Genomic DNA, 17,252 nt, shown 5'->3' on the forward strand with positions numbered 1-17,252 from the left:
ACAGCTGTTAAAATACAAGCTACAGAAAGCCAGAGTTAGTCTGATATGCCAGATTTTTATTCCAATCTGGGGAAGCCTATATAATGTACCCACAATTTCTACTCTCAGCTTCAGTAACAGGAAAAGTTTCATCCTGAACTTCAGATATGCAGCTGATTTACTCAGTGAACCTCAGCCATGTATTTTTAGTAAATCAGGAAGGTGGAGGCAGGCATTTCTGGCTATGCTGACGAATGGGCTGCTTCCACCAGGGGACCAGATACTGCTTTAGACCCCTCCCTGCCTGACCAGGTTTCTGGGTCATATTTCCTAGAGGGTATGTGGGGTCGTGCAGGACTTTCCTCTCCATTGTGGCTGCTTTCTTCTTAGTAAGTTCATCTGCTTGGAGTGGTGCTTGGTCCTACATGGCTGTGGGTGAGTCAACAGGGACACTGGGGAGTTCCTTTTAGGTACTGAGGCATCACTTGGGACATATCAAAAGGCCGACCACATATCAGCCCAATTGTTATGTTGGATGAAATACTATAGGACCTTGGAAATGAATATGAATAATGACTTCTTAAACTGCAGCCTCTCCCTTGAGTACTGGAGGTGGACTCTGACAAAACAACTAGGTAGGTGGTCTTAGATAAGTCAAATGTGAAAACGGTCAGGTGATGTCAGGAGTCTTCTGATTTCAAGATGGACATACTTTCTAGGAGCTGGCAGAGGCTGGAATCCAAAGGAGGCATGGTTCTTCTAGTCCCCGAAGACTACAGCTTTCACCATTCATTCATTTATTTCATATCCTTAGAGTGTAAACCCAGTTCCACATCAACTCCTTAAGGGTTACCCCACACCCCTGGGAAGTTGCTGCCTTTTGTGGTTCCTGTTCTCTGCCAGCAGGGGCCTAGCCAGGGATCTGCAAGACTGTCTTCCATCCTTCCCACCCATGCAGCAAATAACTATAAAGCTCCCACAAAGGCAACCATCCCCTATAGAGCAGCCACACCCAGGCAGGCACTGCTTTCCCACCCGGGCTCAACAAAGCACTAGGAGTTCTTAGGTCTCCGCTCCTTCCTGGCCCGGGAGGCCATGAGGCTGAAGAAGAGCCCAGGAGCCAGTGTCCGCAGATAGACGGCCAAGGAAGGTGCCAGGTCAGCCAGGATCACGTCTTTCTTCTTCCTCCCCACAGCAGCCAGGACATCTTGGGCCACTTCCACAGGGCTTCGGCCCTGGGCTGTGGTCTTGTCCATAACTAAAACAGAACAGAAACACATGAACGTGCAGAAGTCCTTGTGGACTTGAGCTGAGTGGGCCGCTGGTGGCTGGCTTGCTGGATTTCTCACCATAAAGCTCTTCCCACTGTCTGTCAGGAGGCACCACCGCCCCAACCATTCTGTGCTCCAAGGGACTGAGGACACACCGTGCTGCTGAGTGTGTGCAGGAGGAAATGGAGGTGTGAGCGGGGCGAGGGCACAGGCGGATCTGGCCTGGGCGGTGCAGAGAGCTGGTGGCCGGCAAAGGCCTGGGCTGGCCTGAATGGGGCCTGAGTGAGCACTTCACACCACAGTTGAGGAGGAGCTTCCTGGACCAGGGAATTTTTGCCTATTGGGACAGCAAACAACTGAGGAATGCTGTAGCACTGATTTTGTCTTGGGTCACTTGGCTTGAGGTCTGCCAGACAGGGGATAGGAAGAAACTAGTCCCCCATATGCACTATGAGCTCAATGCAGCAAAAGTGAAGTGGTTCAGGAAGAAATCCTTGGTTTGCTAGAGGTGGTAGAGACAGCTGTGGAGGGCTTGGGAGGTGTTGGGTTAACAATGACTGGCATGCCTTCCCTAGAAGAGTGATGGTCTTGCCAAAGAAGCAGGGTCCTGGCACAGAGGAGGGGCCACTAGCAAGGCCATCTGAGACCACTTGTAAGTTGTCCACACTGCCTAAGCTTCCTCACCAGTGTCTGTTCTCACTGGGTTTTTGTTAACACAGAACAAGAGGTTTCTGATTACTGCTTAGTTTTAAGTCCCACAGAGGGAATTTTTAAAAAAGACTTTTAGGTATAAATAGGTATGAGCCTCCTGATTCTTTCTGTGCTTCTGTATGGCCTCTGTTGACCTGCTGAGTAGAAAGCAGCTGCCACCCAGGGCATGGGCAGTCTTGGTTCAGGTCTGGCTGGATTGGGGTGTAGGACCAGAAGACCCCTGCTAAACATCATAGCACAAGTCCAAGAGATTCCATCAGAGGAGGCAGGACAGGGCAGGACAGTGTTAAAGGGATGGACAGGCCCCACTGTAGACAGGAAAGCAGAGTTTGCTCCCGGCAACGTCACAAGTGGGTCAGCTGACTCAGGCAAAAGCCAGTTGGCATGTGCTTGGCCTGAGCCCACACACTAGGGCCAGGCCGGTCAGCTCATCAGTAGTGGCTGGAGATCTGAGACTGGCACGCCCAGCCTCACTATGGATGACCGGTCTCTTAGAGTACCCAGAAATCAGTCCTTTCCAAGCCCAGTGGGTGGGGAGCCTCTTCATTTTAGCAACCCATACTTTCCATGAGGTGAGTTCACTTTAATTCACTGAGAACAGGTTAGTTGGAAGTCTGGTGGCATCCCAGCTTAGGGACTTCCTTTCTAACCCTCATGGTCCTGGCCTGCAGGGGCCCTGTTCTGACAGCTGTGAGATGGTGATGCTCGGGCTAAGACTGGTTCATAGTAAATGAAGGTTATTCAACAGCATATGTAATCAACACCCAAACATTAAGCCTTTTAGTTATAAAAATCATATTCTAAATGAAAATAACCAAAGAATCCTCGTGGAAGAGCAGCATCTCACTGGCCAAACCATAGCTTTCCACAGAAAAAAAGAGAATCCAGGGCCTTACCTCCATATTTGGACCCGTCAGCAGTGATGGCATTTAGAGAGAGGCTTGTCTGAATGTAGCTGGGGCTGATGACAGTCACCTTGATCTCGTACTGTTCCATCTCGGCACGCAGGCAGTCAAAGAACGCTTGGGTAGCATGCTTGGAGGCTGCATCTGCAAAGGTTGGTGGCCAGAGAGGCAGGCGGGTGAGCTGGTGTGAGACTTGACCAGGGAGAAGTCATTCCCACCATTGTCTTTTAAGAAACTGATTTTTGTAATTTAAAATACAGTATTATAGCAATGTTCATTTCTGATTTGGTGTGTTGTATTCTTGTTCTTAGGAAACACCCTGAAGTATGTGGGAATAAAGGAGCATCATAGCTCCAACTTCCTTTCAAATGGTTCAGGAGAAAAAAATCATAAATTTTATGTACATGTGTATGTGCACACACAGAATAAGATAAAAGCAAACGCAGTAAAATGCTAACTGGAAAATCTACATGAAGGGTGCGAGGTTCCTTGTACTGTTCCTGCAGCTTGTCTTTAAGTCCAAAATTATTCCACATTAAAAGTTAAAAAAAATAAACAGCTTAATGCCTAATGGATAAAAAATTCAAATAGTACATAAAGTAAAAAAGTGAGAGCCCTCCTTCTGCCTAAAAGTTCCACCCTCCAAAGGTAACTGGTGCTAATGGTTTCTCAGGATTCCTTTCTTATATAGCCTATGTGTGTACATGTGGTTTTACACTAAGTTGTATTTTAGTAGCTTTTCTCACCATGCAGACCCGCCTTGCTCCTTATGGGTCACAGCCCACAGAACTGGCCCCGTCAATGGACCATCACAGGTTGCTTCCAGATTTCGTTCCTGACACTATGCAAGCATCCTTGCATGCATGGAAGTATGTATGTTTAAAACCCATGCCTGGCCTTCTTGTGTATTTTGTTGGACAAACTTCCATGAAGTGGATTTCATCTGGAATAGCTATTGAGTTGCTTCCCCTGCAAGAAACAGAGCCACCTCTGTTCTTCAGCAATGGCCCCACCCCACAGTGGAAGGTGGTCTGAACAGGGGCACGGTGACCCTACAATGACATGGCATCTCCACTGAAAATCGGTTTCCTCCCATTCAAAGTTCTAAACATTTAGCCTTAGTTAGGGGCATCCATCAACCACAAAAACAAGAAGGAAGATCAAGAAGGTATAGCAGCAAGTCACACAAGACAGCCAGCAGTGCCTGCACTTCCTGCAGGCCTTTCTGGGGCCTGTGCATTTGGTTTGGGGCTGGACGAGTAGTTTGTGGGTAGGCTAGGCGGAGAAAACTGCTCCTGTCAGCCATGATTCCAGGGGTGCAGGGGCCCAAGGACTGAGAAGGGGAGTCATTCTGGAGGTCCCCAGAACAGAAGGCTGCACTCTGACCACTAGTGTCCCAGCACTCCCAGGCTGTAGGGCTTCAGCCATGCTGTGCTGACCTATATCATCACCACAGTTGTCAGAAGTACTCAGCCTGTTAGGCACATGCCAATCAGGCCTCCTGAACACTCCCACTTGGTTCTCTGGACAGCAGTGTGAGGGAGATAGTTTAAATGAGGACATCCTGATTTAAGATTGTAAAGCAGATAAAACGTAATGAAGCCTTGAAAGAGCAAACTGTGATGACAACACCTACCACAAAATAAAGTAGACTATGGGTACAGGCAACATCTGTCACTCTGAAGGTGCCTTTCGTTTCTGTTGTATCTAACCTCACCAGGTACAGGTGAGGAGGCCCCCGCTTGCAGGTTAACCCACATGCCCAAGGAGGCTCAGCACATCAGGCTGGTTGTTACAAAGCGCCCAGACCAATCATGTGTGACTTACTGCAGTCACAAGCCAAGTGGAGAACAAATTCAGTGAGATTAAATCAAAGCAAAGTTTGGAAATAATTAGTACAAAGAACACTGTATACCCTTTACCCTGATTTTATCTACTATCACCATTTCACCTCACTTGCTTTATTTGTGATCACACACGTATTTATCCCTGAACTATTTGAGCAGCCTTCAATCGCATCCTGTGCTACTGGGGTTGGAACCAAATGCTGGCAAACAGAGAAAACACCCTAGAAACATGGATACAGCCCTTCACAATCTACTTTTCATCTCCAGTGTCTCGTTTCACCTTTAAACAGCTTTCTGCAGCATGAACGATTGTAAAGGCCTGCCCAAGAACAGACCACTGGAACCAGATGGCAGAGGAGAGGCTCTATCTTGAGAGAGAACATTTTTCTTACATTTCCAGTTCACACAGTTGCTACACTGTATCATCCAATGGGACATCTGCTACTGTCATTTCAAAGCACCAGAACAGCTCTGCTTCCCTTCCCTCACTGACAAGCCCCCAGCACCAGGAGGTGGTGAGGACAGCTGAGGCTCTGAAGGTCAGTATATCCTTTTGGAGGGTGGAACAAAGAAAGGAGTTACCAGGGCAGTTTATGAAATCACTTCCAAAATCTTTTAACAAAACAAAACTAGATCCTGTTTGCTGGTGCAACATGATGATAGACAGATGAATGAAATGAAATATCAAAATCCTGGCATAGCCACTCTCATACAGAGAGGTAAGAATGTGACTTGGAAGCCAATTTAGCAGTTTTAACTTTTTTTGGTCCCACCTAGTATTTCCACCTGTTGGCATTTATCTTACTGAAACCTTCCCATGAGTGCCCAGATAGGTACTTAAGGATGGTCTATGTAGCCATCATTGCTAATAGTCAGAAAGGGCAAAAATCTTCATATGTCCTGTAAAATGGCTAAACAAAATTGGGTCCTACCCACTCACTGAATTACTGTACACCCACTTAGAAGGGCTAGGTGAGTCCACATATGCTGATGTAGGGAGGTACTACAAGTGGGATAAGCGAGCCACAAAACAGTACATAAAAGGTGACCCCATTTATGCATGTTTGCCTGCGTGTGGAAAAAAGTTTGAAACATATGCTGCAAAGTGAAGAGGTGGTGGCGCCTGAGGGATGAAAAAAGAACTGGTAATAATCTAACAGTGGCTGACATGCACTTCTGCCAGGTGCTGCTCCAGGTTCTTCACTCACAGCATGCAGATTAATTCAGTCTCCTCAGCGGCTCCCAGGCTGGGACTGCCCCATCTCCACTTTGCAGATAAGGATGGGGTACAGAGCACTGGCGACACTTGCACAGGTCACATTTGGGAACAGAAGCAGAGCTGGGATTTGAAACCAGGCATTCTAGCTCATACTCTGATGAAGCTCCTTCACATTCTATGTTGAGGATTTCTCGAATGTGTGAATTCTGGATAATAAATGTGTTGTTTTTATAATCCGGACAAATCAATGAAGAACTACCTTTGGGGGAGGGAGAGGGAAGTACTCACACGCTGACCGGAAAGGAATGCTGATCTTGCCCTGGATGCTGCTGATGGCCACAATGTGGCCTTGCCGCCTTTTGATCATGGAGGGCAGGAGAGCTAAGGAAAGAAGCAAAGGCTTGAGAAGGGCTTTTCTTCTAGTCACTGCCCTGAACAGTGAAAGAGGAGAACTCGCCTACTATGTTCATTTGGGGCAAGAGAGGTGAACAGGGAAAGTGCCTCATGGAGAGGAACTCTAGGGCCTTCGTGCCTGGCAGACTGCAGGCAGGAGGGAGGCAAGGAGAGGCAGGCAGGAGGCAGGCAGAAGCCTGAACACTGCAAATTGTCAGCTTAGTTCCCTGTCCTAGACAGCCTCTCCCTCAAACATAAAAATATTCCCACCACAAACAGGAAATGGGCGCAATGCCATACAAACAAGCTGAGGACATCCTGATTTAAGATTGTAAAGCAGATAAAATGTAATGAAGCCTTGAAAGAACAAACTGTGATGACAACACCTACCACAAAATAAAGTAGACTACGGGTACAGGCAACATCTAGCTAAAAAGGGACCAAGAATGCCAACATACCAGCTTTCTTTTAATCCAAGACTGTTACCTTTCGTGAGAGCAACTGGGCCAAAGTAGTTTGTCTCCATGACTCTCTTGTCCACCTCCGTGGTGGTGTCCACAATGGCACCCCGGTAGCTGACCCCAGCATTGTTGATGAGCACATCCACGCAGCCAAAGCACTGCAGGATCTCGGCTGTTGCTGCAACTATGGACCCAGAGTCTGTGAGGTCGAAGGTCACCATGTAAGGCTTGTGTGTCTGCACCTGGTCAGATACAACAGAAACCAAAGGCACCTTCAGAGTGACAGGCATGTGAACCACATGTCCATGCTTATCAGAGTCCTGGGAGCGGCCCACTGGGCAAACAAGGGCATGGGCTGCAGCAACTCTCTTCTGAAGAAATGTGGCCTGGGGGATCCTGCCCACAGTGCTCACACCTGACCTGGGCAAGTTTTCTCCTGAATGGAAATGCCTGTTAAAGCAAGACTGTGAATCCCACAGGCAGGGGCCACATACAATGTAGATCACTGTAGCAGATAACCACAGGCGCTGTCAACTACACTGCCTCCTACTGCCTCGTGCTGGGTGCTGGAGTTGTCATTACAACAAATAGTTCCCATTAAGAAGTACCATCCTTCTCAGGTTAAGTCACTTCACTCATTTCTTCATGAAACATTTCTTATACACCATTTATGTGTATAAGTAGCAGACTGGGGACATAGCAGAAAGCAGACAGACAGGGTTCCTGTCATCCTGAAGCACATGGTCTAGTGGGGCAAACAGACTGTCCAACTGTAAAGAATGCTATAAAGAAGTGTAAGATGCTAGAGAAATAAATGGCTGAGCAATGTAACTTAGAGGGTTTCCCAGCAGAAGTGAGTTTAAGAAGCGATAAAAAAGATGGGGGTGGGAGAGATGCAAAATAAGAGAAGATGGCAGAGTAAGAGGTGACATAAATCTCTCTCCACCTGGACAACTGTAGTGGCAGAAACCCTCTGAAGTGACTACGTTGGAACTCAGGCCTATTTGAATGCTTGCAGCTTCCAGGGAATGCTCAGCTGGCAAGTTACAGATAATTTTGGTCAATTTCAGCCATCAGCTTGCTGGTGGCAATCCATTCCCCAGCCCCCAACCCCTGTGCAGGCAGCTGCAAGCAAGACAATCCATGTCTCTGGTGCAGCTTGAGGGAGCCAAGGTGAGTAAGAAGGCCCCTGTCTTCCAAATATCAGGGTTGTGGCCTGATAGCAGATTGCTGCTCAGATCTCTGAGATGTGGCCCAAGGCAGGCTGCAGTTTTAATGACTGATGGCTAAAATGCCTTCCAGGAGACTTAAAGGAGTTGCACCTGTTTCTTTTTTGGTGTTCAAAAATACAAACAGATCTCCAGAAAATGTATCTGAGGAAGCCCAGACAATGGGCTTACTAGAAAAGGACTTTAAAACAACTGTCTTAAAGATGCTCAAAGTGCTAAAGGAAAACAGGGATAAAGGCAGGAAATTGTTGTATTTTAAAAATGAAAATATCAATAAAAATTTTAAATTATGGAGTTCAAAAGTCTAATAACAGAAATGAAAAATACACTAGAAAGGCTCAAAAACAGATTTGAGCAAGTAGAAGACAGACTCAGTGAACCTGAGGAGAAGACAACTGAAATTAATGAGTCTGAGAACAAAAAAAGAATAAAGAAGAGTAAACAGAGCCTAAGGGATCTGTGGGGCCATCAAGCAGACCAGCATGCATATGGGGATCTGAGGGGAAGAGAGAAAGGGGTAAAATAATATCGGGAAAAGTGACTACAGGAAACTTCCCGAATTTAGTGAGAGACATAAATGTGCACATCCAAGAAGCTCAACACCAAGTGTGACACATTCTAAGAGACCCACACTGAGATACATTATAATCAAACTGTGAAAAGGCAAAGAGGGAATCCTGACAACAGCAAGAAATCACTCACATAGCAGGGATCTTCAAAAAGATTATCAGCTGATTTCTTATCAGAAACAGAGGCCAGAAGACAGTGGGCAGATATATTCAAAGTGCTAAAAGGAAAAAACTGTCAGCCAAAAATTCTATATCTGGCAAAACTATCCTTCACAAATGAGGGAGAAACTAAGATTCCCAGATAAAAAGCTGAGAATGTGTTACCACTAGACCAATCCAGCGAGAAATGGTAAAGGTTTAACATGAAAGGAAACTAGACAGTATAACTCAAAGCGATATGAATAAAGATCTCCAGTAAAGTAAATACATGAGCAACTATAAAAGCTAGTAGTATTGTAATTTTGGTTTGTAACTACACTTTTTATTTTCTACATAATTTAAAAGACAAATGCATTTAAAAACTATGTTATATAGTTTTTATGTTATATAGTTATAACTGTGTTATATATTATAATCTATGTTATTGGACAAGCAATGTATAAAGATGTGATCTATGAAATGAACAGCAGAAATCGGAGAGGACAGGAGTAGAGTTTTTGTATGCTATTAAAGTTAAGTCTGTATAAATTCATATTATATTGTTATAGCTTTAGGATATTCAATATAATCCCCATCGTGACCACAAAGAAAATAGCTATATAATATACACAAAAGGAAATGAGAAGAGAATCAAAGCATTTCATTACAAAAAAAAATCAGCTAAATACAAAAGAAATCAGTAATGCAGGAAAAGGGGGACAATAGCCAAAGGAGAGCTAGGGTGGCTATACTAGTATCAGACAAAAATAGGCTTTAAATTCAAAAAGGTTACAAGAGACAAAGGACATATATAATAATATAAGGCACTCATTACAGCAAGAAGGCATAACAATTTTAATAGCACATAACGTGCTAATGACAGATCCTCAAAATACATGAAACGAAAAGCAACAGAGCTGAAGGGAGAAATATACAGTTCTACAATAATATTTTGACATTTCAATACTCTACTTTCAATAATGGATAGACCAACCAAAGATCCAGCAAATAGATGACCAGAACAACAGCATAAACTGATCAGACCTAATAAATATATATAGTACACTGCACCCAACAACAGCACAATACATATTCACATGAATTATCTTTTTCCATCCCTTCACTTTTAGTCTGTGTATGTCTTTAGGTCTGAAGTGAGTCTCTTGTGGGCAGCATATATATGGGTCTTGTTTATCCATTCTGCCACTCTATGTCTTTTGATTGGTGCATTCAGTCCATTTACATTTATGGTGATTATTGATAGATATGTACATATTGCCATTTTATTAATTGTTTTCTGGCTATTTTTATAGCTCCTCTCTGTTCCTTTCTTCCTCTCTTATAATCTTCCCTTGTTATTTGATGGTTTAGTGTTGTGATTGGATTAGATTTCTCTTTTTCTTAATTTTTTTCTGTTTATCTATTGCAGGCTTTAGTTTTGTGGTTACCAAAGGTTCAAGGATAGCTTCCTTAGTATATCACAGTCTACCTTAAATTGCTGATTACTCTATTTGAAACACAATCTAATGGTACTTTTTCTTCCTCCTCCACATTTTTTGTATTAGATGTCATAATCTGCACTTTTTGTGTATCCCCTGACTGATTTTGTGTATAGTTGATTTTGCTTCTTTTGTTTTAATTTCATATTTTCTTTGTAATTAATTGGTCTACTACCTTTACTGTGGATTTATTTTCATGGGTGAAAGCTATTTAGCCTTAGTTACATTTCCATCTATAGCAGTCCCTTTAACATATCCTGTAAGGCCGGCTTAGTGATGATGAATTCTTTCAAATTTTCTTTATCTAGCTGCTTCAAATTTAAATGACAATCTTGCTGGGTAGAGGATTCTTGGTTGGATGTCTTTCTGTTTCGGTACATTAAATATATCATGCCACTCCCTTCTGGCCTGTAGAGTTTCTGCTGAGAAGTCTGCTGATAGCATGATGGGGGTTCCTTTATAAGTAATCTTTTTTCTCTCTCTGGCTGCTTTCAATACTCTCTCCTTATCCTTGATCTCTGCCATTTTAATTATTATGTGTCTTGGTGTTGTCTTCCTGGGGTTCCTTTTGTTAGGGGCTCTGTGCATTTCCATGACCTGAGCATCTATTTCCTTCCCCAGCCTGGGGAAGTTTTCAACAATTATTTCCTCAAAGAGACTTTCTATTCCTTTGTCTCTCTCTCTTTCTCCTTCTGGTACCCCTATTATGCAAATAGTTTCATTTGAATTGGTCATATAGCTCTCTTATCATTATTTTATTCCTAGAGATCCTTTTTTATCTCTGTGCCTCAGCTTTGTTGTTTCTGTTCTCTAATTTCCATTTCATTCACTGTCTCCTCTACCTGCAGTAATCTATTCTTAAATCCCTGCATTGTATGTTTCATTTCAGATACTGTATTTTTCAGTTCTAAGTGGCTTTCAGGTCTTCTATCTCTTTGTTGAAGTTCTCCCTGAGATCTTGAATACTTTTTTGTAAATCAGTGAGCATGTTTATGACTTTTATTTTGAAATATTTATCAAGAATATTGGTTATCTCTTTTCATTTAACCCTCTTGCTGGTGCCCTGTCCTGTAGTTTTGTTTGGAACATATTCCTCTGGCTCATTTTGTCAAGGTTTCTGTGTTTCTTCGTTTGTATTAGATGGCTCTGCTATGCTTTCTGGACTATAGAGTAGTATCTTTATGAAGGAGGCATTGTAAGGGGTCCAGAAGCTCAAGATTCTTTACTCTCCAGCGCCTAGGTCTACTTTGCAGGACCCCCAGCTGTTGGTGTGCAGTGGGTGGGGCCACCTTTCTGTCTGTAATCTGTGCTGGCAGTTTGCTTCAGCCATTATCTTTGTGGTCAGCACAGAAGTCTGCTGGAAGCACTGTGGGCAGGGCCACCCTCTGCTTGCCCTGCAGCAGTGGTGGGGCTGCAGGGTTAATGGGCTGGGCAGACTGATGTGTGGCTCTGCCTAGGCCAGACACACAGCAATGGGCTTGGACACCCACAGGGAGAAAGGAGCTCTTGTGGCTGGCTCCTGCAGGCACATCCCTGGTTGGGCTGAAACAGAGCCAAGAAAGCTGGGAGAGTCTCCCTCTGCGTGCCAGGCAACAAAGTCTGATGCTGCTTCCTCTCAAGCACACATGAACATTCTCCAGACCATGTGTTGGGCCACAAAATAAGTCTCAATAGATTTTAAAAGATACATATCATATACAGTAAATTATCTTAACAACAGTGTAATGAAGCTGGAAACCAGTAACAGAAGGCAAACCGAAAAATAAATGGAAATTTACCAATACACTCTTAAACAGCCACTAACTCAAAACAGAAGTCACAAGATAAATCAGAAAATATTTAGACACAAATCAAATTGAAAAAACAACATACCAAAACTTATATGATGAAGCGAAAGCAGTACTAAGAAGAACCTTTATAGATGTAAACCCCTATATTAAAAAAGAAGAAAGATCTCAAATCAGTAACATAATTTTATACCTTAGGGAACTAGAACAAGAGCAAACTAAATCCAAAACTAGCAGAAGGAAATAATAAAGATAAGAAAGAAGATAAACAAAACAGAGAATAGAAAATAAGGAAAATCAAGGAATCCAAAAGTTGGTTAACTTTAAAAAGATTGACAAACTTGAGAACCCATTTGATAGACCAAAAAAGAGAGAAAGAATAACTAAAGTTAAAAATCAAAGTGGGACCTTAAACATAGATTTAAAAAAAAGATTATAAGAGAATGCTATGAACAACTGTGTGCCAATAAATTAGAAAACCTTGAAGAAATGGACAAATTCTTTGAAATACATAAATTACCTAAACTGACTCAAGAAGAAATAGAAACATCTCAGCAGGCATATAATAGGTAAAGAGATTAAATCTGTAGTCAAAAATCTCCTGACAAAGAAATATCCTGGAAGAGTTGGCTTCACTGGAACTTTACCAAACTTAAAAGGATTAACACTCATTAATTTTCAAAAAAAAAGGAAGCAGACAGAACACTTCCAATTCATTCTGAGAGGCCAGCATTTCTCCAATATCAAATCCAGATAAAATCTTCACAAGAAAATTAAACAGGCCAATATCATATATGAATTTAGATGCTACAGTCCTCCACAAAATACTAGCAAATCAAATTCAACAGGATATTAAAAGGATTATTCACCATGAATGAGTGGGGCTTATCCTAGGAATACAAGAGTGGTTCAACATAAGAAAACAAATCAATGTAATACATCATATTAATAGAACAGAGGGGAAAAAACACATGATTAATCATCTCAATTGATGGAGCAAAGAGATCTGACAAAATCCAAACACCCTTTCATGATAAAAGCTCTCAGAAAATCTAGAGATGGAGAGGAAATTCCTCAACATAGTAAAGGGTGTTTGTGCTGAATGTGTTCCCCTTGTGATCAAGAACAAGAGAAGGATGCCTGCTTTCACAGCAGCTGTTCAACATAGTACTAGAAATCCTAATCAGAGCAATTAGACAAGAAAAAGAAATAAAAGGTACCCAATTTGGAAAGGAAGAAGTGAAACTATCTCTTATTCATAGATGACATGATCCCATATATAGAAAACTCCAAGAAACCCACAATAAACTATTAGAACTAATAAATTCAGCATAGTTGCAGAGTACAAGATCAACACACAAAAATCATCTCTGTTTCTATATACCAGCAATGAATAATCTGAAAAAGAAATTAGAAAAGCAAATTCACTTATAAGAGCAACCAGAAAAATTAAATAGGAATAAATCTATCTAAAGAGGTGAAAGATTTGTACACTGAGGACTGCAAAACACTGCTGCAGAAATTAAAGAAAACCTAAATACATAGAAAGACATCCCATGTTCATGGACTGGAAGATGTAACATTGCTAAGATGTCAATACTACCCAAAGCAATCAACAGGTTTAATGCGACCCCTATCAAAATCCCAATGGCATTTTTGGCAAAGATAGAAAAAAAAAAGTCCTAAAATTCATATGGAATTGCACTGGCTATTCAGGAATAGCCAAAACAATACGGAAAACTAAAAACAAAGCTGGAGGATTCACACTTCCTGACTTTGAAACTTATTACAAAGCTACATTATTTATAACAGCAGGTGCTGACAGGACAGACATCTATACCAATGGACTAGAACAGAAAGCACAGAAATAAGTCCTCAAGTATATGATCAGTTGATTTTTGACCAAGGTGCCAAGCCCATTCAAGGGGGAAAGGACAATTTTTTTCTACAACTGGTGCTGGGAAACTAGATATCCCTGTGCAAAAGAAATTGAGTTGGAACCTTACCTAACATTATATATAAAAATTAACTAAAGTGGATCAAAGACATAAAAGAGTTAAAACTGTAAAATTCTTAGAATAAAACACTGAGTAAAAATCTTAATAAGACTGGATTTGGCAACAACCTCATGGATATGACATCTGAAGTATAGGCAACAGAAGAAAAAATAGATGAAGTTGGCTTCATAAAAATTAAAAGTGTTTGTGAATCAAAGGATATTATCAATAAAATGAAAAGCCAATCTAGTGAATGGGAGAAAATATTTGCAAATTATATGTATGGGAGTTATTATCCAGACTATAAAGAGAACTTCTAAACAACCACCAAAAAATAACCTGATTAAAAATGGGAAAAAGATTTAAATATACATTTCTCCAAATAAGATATACAAATGGTCAATAATCACATGAAAAGATACTCAACATCATTTGCAATTAGGGAAATGTAAATCAAATCCTCACACCTCCTAGGATGGATATAATTTTAAAAAAAGCAAAAGAACATAACAAGTGTTGGTAAGGATGTGGAGAAATTGCAGCCCTTGTAACACTGCTGTTGGGAATGTAAAATGGTATAGCTGCTGTGGAAAACAGTTTGCAGTTCCTCAAAGAGTTAAATAAAACTACCATGACCCAGCTACTCCACTCCTAGGATTATTGACAATATCCAAAAAGGTAGAAACAACCCTAGTGAATGGATTAACAAAATGTGGTATATTTGTACAATGGACTATTACTACACCATAAACAAGAATGAAAATTAATACATGCTACAAAATGGGTGAACCTGAAGACATTATGGCTTCCCTGGCACAGTGCAACCATGCAGATGTCCCACATACCCAGGAGCCCAGGATCTGCTATGCCCTCAGATGCCTGCAGAAGACTGCACCTCTCCCATGGACAGCACAACCCTGGTCTCACCTTGGTGGCCTGAGAAGCAGCAAGTTCTTTAGAGAGCTCTTCTAGGGCTTCTCTGTTCCGGCCACAGAGCACCAGCTTAGCACCAGCTGCATAGAAGACTTTGGCACATTCTAAGGGAAGAAGAAAGAATCCTGACAGCTGAGGAAATACAATGCTTTTCTTCCTTGATGCAGTTCCATCCAAACTTACTCAACATTTCAGAATATGTAGCTGTTTCTTCATGCACTTGGCATATATGTATTAGCCCCCTGCTGTGGACCAGGCACAGAACTAGGGCTTAGGGCCCCAGTGACAAAGAGTTCTGTAGTCACCCTTAGAGAGCTCACATTCAGTGGCATGACATCCACAAGGCAAAAGGCAGGAACCAGTGGACAGATTTGTTAAGTACTATGCTCAGAATTTTCCACAGTCATCTTTAAGCATGTGAGCATTATCCCCATGATCACAGCTGAGGAAGCTCAGAGAGGTCAGGTGACCTGCCCAATGATTAGGTAGTGCCAGCTATTATGAGGCCTGGTCTGCTGAGGCCTGCGTTCTGGCATGACCCAGGCTGTTTCCCTAATCATTCAATGCAATAAGTGCATATCTACACGATACTTACACTGTTCTATGGAAGCACAGGGGGTGCAGGGCTCTGTTGAGAAGGGGTGGGGAGGCCCTGCCCCAGTCCTGAAGCCCAAGGGGCTGTTTCTCCAGAAAGTGCTCTAGGAAGAAGGAGCAATTTGCACAGCATCTGAGGGGCCAGATGCAGCTGGGACAGAAAGAGAGTCTAACAGCCTTGCTAGGATGAGAAACGACAAACTGGGCTTTAAAGAGTTGAAGCATGCTGAGTGCCTACAACAGCAAAGTATCATTAAGAGTGGCTTTATTTTAAAAGACTTCCTCCTCCTACTGGAGAAGGGGACTGGAGGAGAACAGGTTCCACTGAGCCCACTACAACATTCCTGGTGACATTAATGAGGTCATCAACTAAGACCATCGTGGGAGAGAGGGCCCAACTGTTTGGGCCCCTCTATTAGTCAATATTCTTTTGGTGGCAAGAAAAGAGTCCCAACTCACCCTGGGCAAGGCAAAATGAGGCTTCATCTGGAGGACTGTGGGATAGCTCCAAGGCTAAGAGGAAGAACCGAGTGGCCAAGATGTGGGTGGACAGGAGTTGGGGCTGCCCAGGGCTCTCTCAGTGCTGGCAGGTCCTTTTCTCTACTTAATTCCCCCAGCCTGGCTTTTCCACAGATGGGAATGGGGCTACAGGAAGCTTGTTCTCACATCCACGCAATTCCCTGCCAGACAGGAGAGGGGCCTTTGACTTAGACAAGCTCTGGCATCAAGAACTCCAGGGAGGGACTGTGATCAGCTGCGATGGGGCAGCACCACTAGGACGAGCCCAGGATGGTCACAGGAACTCTCCTGAGGCCACACAGGGAGCCTGAAGAGGGGAACCACCAGAACACAGGGTAAGCTGCGAGGGAAGGGGAGGAGGCAGAAGGTGGGGGCCTCTTGCGTCTTGCTTGCCTTGCCCCCAAACATGACCTAACTAAATGTTCAGTGTCCAGAAAATGTACAGCTATGTAAAGCAGTACAGCCCAGTGTTCAAGAGAATGGACTCAAGCTAACTTCCTGTGTTCAACTCCAACTTCCAACACTTACTGGTTCTGTGATCTTGGGTTAGTTAAACCTCTTTGCTTCCACTTTCCTCTTCTGTAAAATTCAGATAAAAACAGCACTGGGATTGAATGACTTACAGTAGCTACAGTGCAACAAATTAAAAGTTGAAAACAAGCATTACAGAATTGCTAATTGTTCTAGTATTTCCAAGCTGCCTTTTTAAATGTTCGAAAAACTGACTGTTAGTGGAAATGGCAGTTGGAGAGTATAAAGAGGCACTGTTTGTCCTTGCTCAGGGTTGAGTCTCCCTCAAATGCCAACAAGTGGGTCTATGCAGCCCCTGCAGCCCCTTGCTGGCCATGGAGCCAGTGAGCCCCTCACTGGGTCCCAGACAGAATCTAAAAGGCCCAGGCCGTCAAGTGGTATCTTTGTAGCCCCTGGCCCACAGAGGGGTAGGCCTGCCCTGGTGCTTCAGTGATAGTCAAGGGATCAAGGCTGTTACCTCCTTGCTGGGAGGGGAGGAGGAAGGTTCAGGCAGGCTGTACTGGTCAGACAGTCTTTCCCTGACAAAGTGTCAAAAGTTAAAATGGTGCAAAACAGGAGGAGTGAAGAAATTCCATCATCCCACAGGAAAGGAGAGAGGGACTCCTCTGATGTCTCAATGTCTCATGTTGCAAAGCCCCGTTTTCACTCTACAGCATCTCTTTTAGCTACT

General features: G+C 43.1%; 1 protein-coding gene across 3 annotated transcripts in view; it reads right to left on the reverse strand.

Annotated features, from left to right (window-relative positions):
• Nucleotides 1-759: 759 nt before the first annotated feature.
• DHRS7B (dehydrogenase/reductase 7B) overlaps nucleotides 760-17,252 on the reverse strand; it is a 63,312-nt gene continuing 46,819 nt past the window's right edge. For 2 of the 3 annotated variants that reach the window (XM_036888160.2, XM_036888161.2), the window contains exons 3-7: nucleotides 14,933-15,042; nucleotides 6,812-7,028; nucleotides 6,221-6,313; nucleotides 2,858-3,010; nucleotides 760-1,237 (exon numbers count right to left, since the gene is read on the reverse strand). In XM_036888160.2, the coding sequence (XP_036744055.2) occupies nucleotides 1,032-1,237; nucleotides 2,858-3,010; nucleotides 6,221-6,313; nucleotides 6,812-7,028; nucleotides 14,933-15,042 (779 nt within the window). In that variant the 3' untranslated portion in view covers nucleotides 760-1,031. Of the gene's footprint in view, nucleotides 1,238-2,857; nucleotides 3,011-6,220; nucleotides 6,314-6,811; nucleotides 7,029-14,932; nucleotides 15,043-15,121; nucleotides 15,144-17,252 lie in introns of those variants that run through there. The other variant, XM_036888162.2, reaches the window with a different exon arrangement.

This window comes from Manis pentadactyla, chromosome 4 (genome assembly GCF_030020395.1).
Source record: "Manis pentadactyla isolate mManPen7 chromosome 4, mManPen7.hap1, whole genome shotgun sequence".
Lineage (NCBI taxonomy): Eukaryota > Metazoa > Chordata > Mammalia > Pholidota > Manidae > Manis > Manis pentadactyla.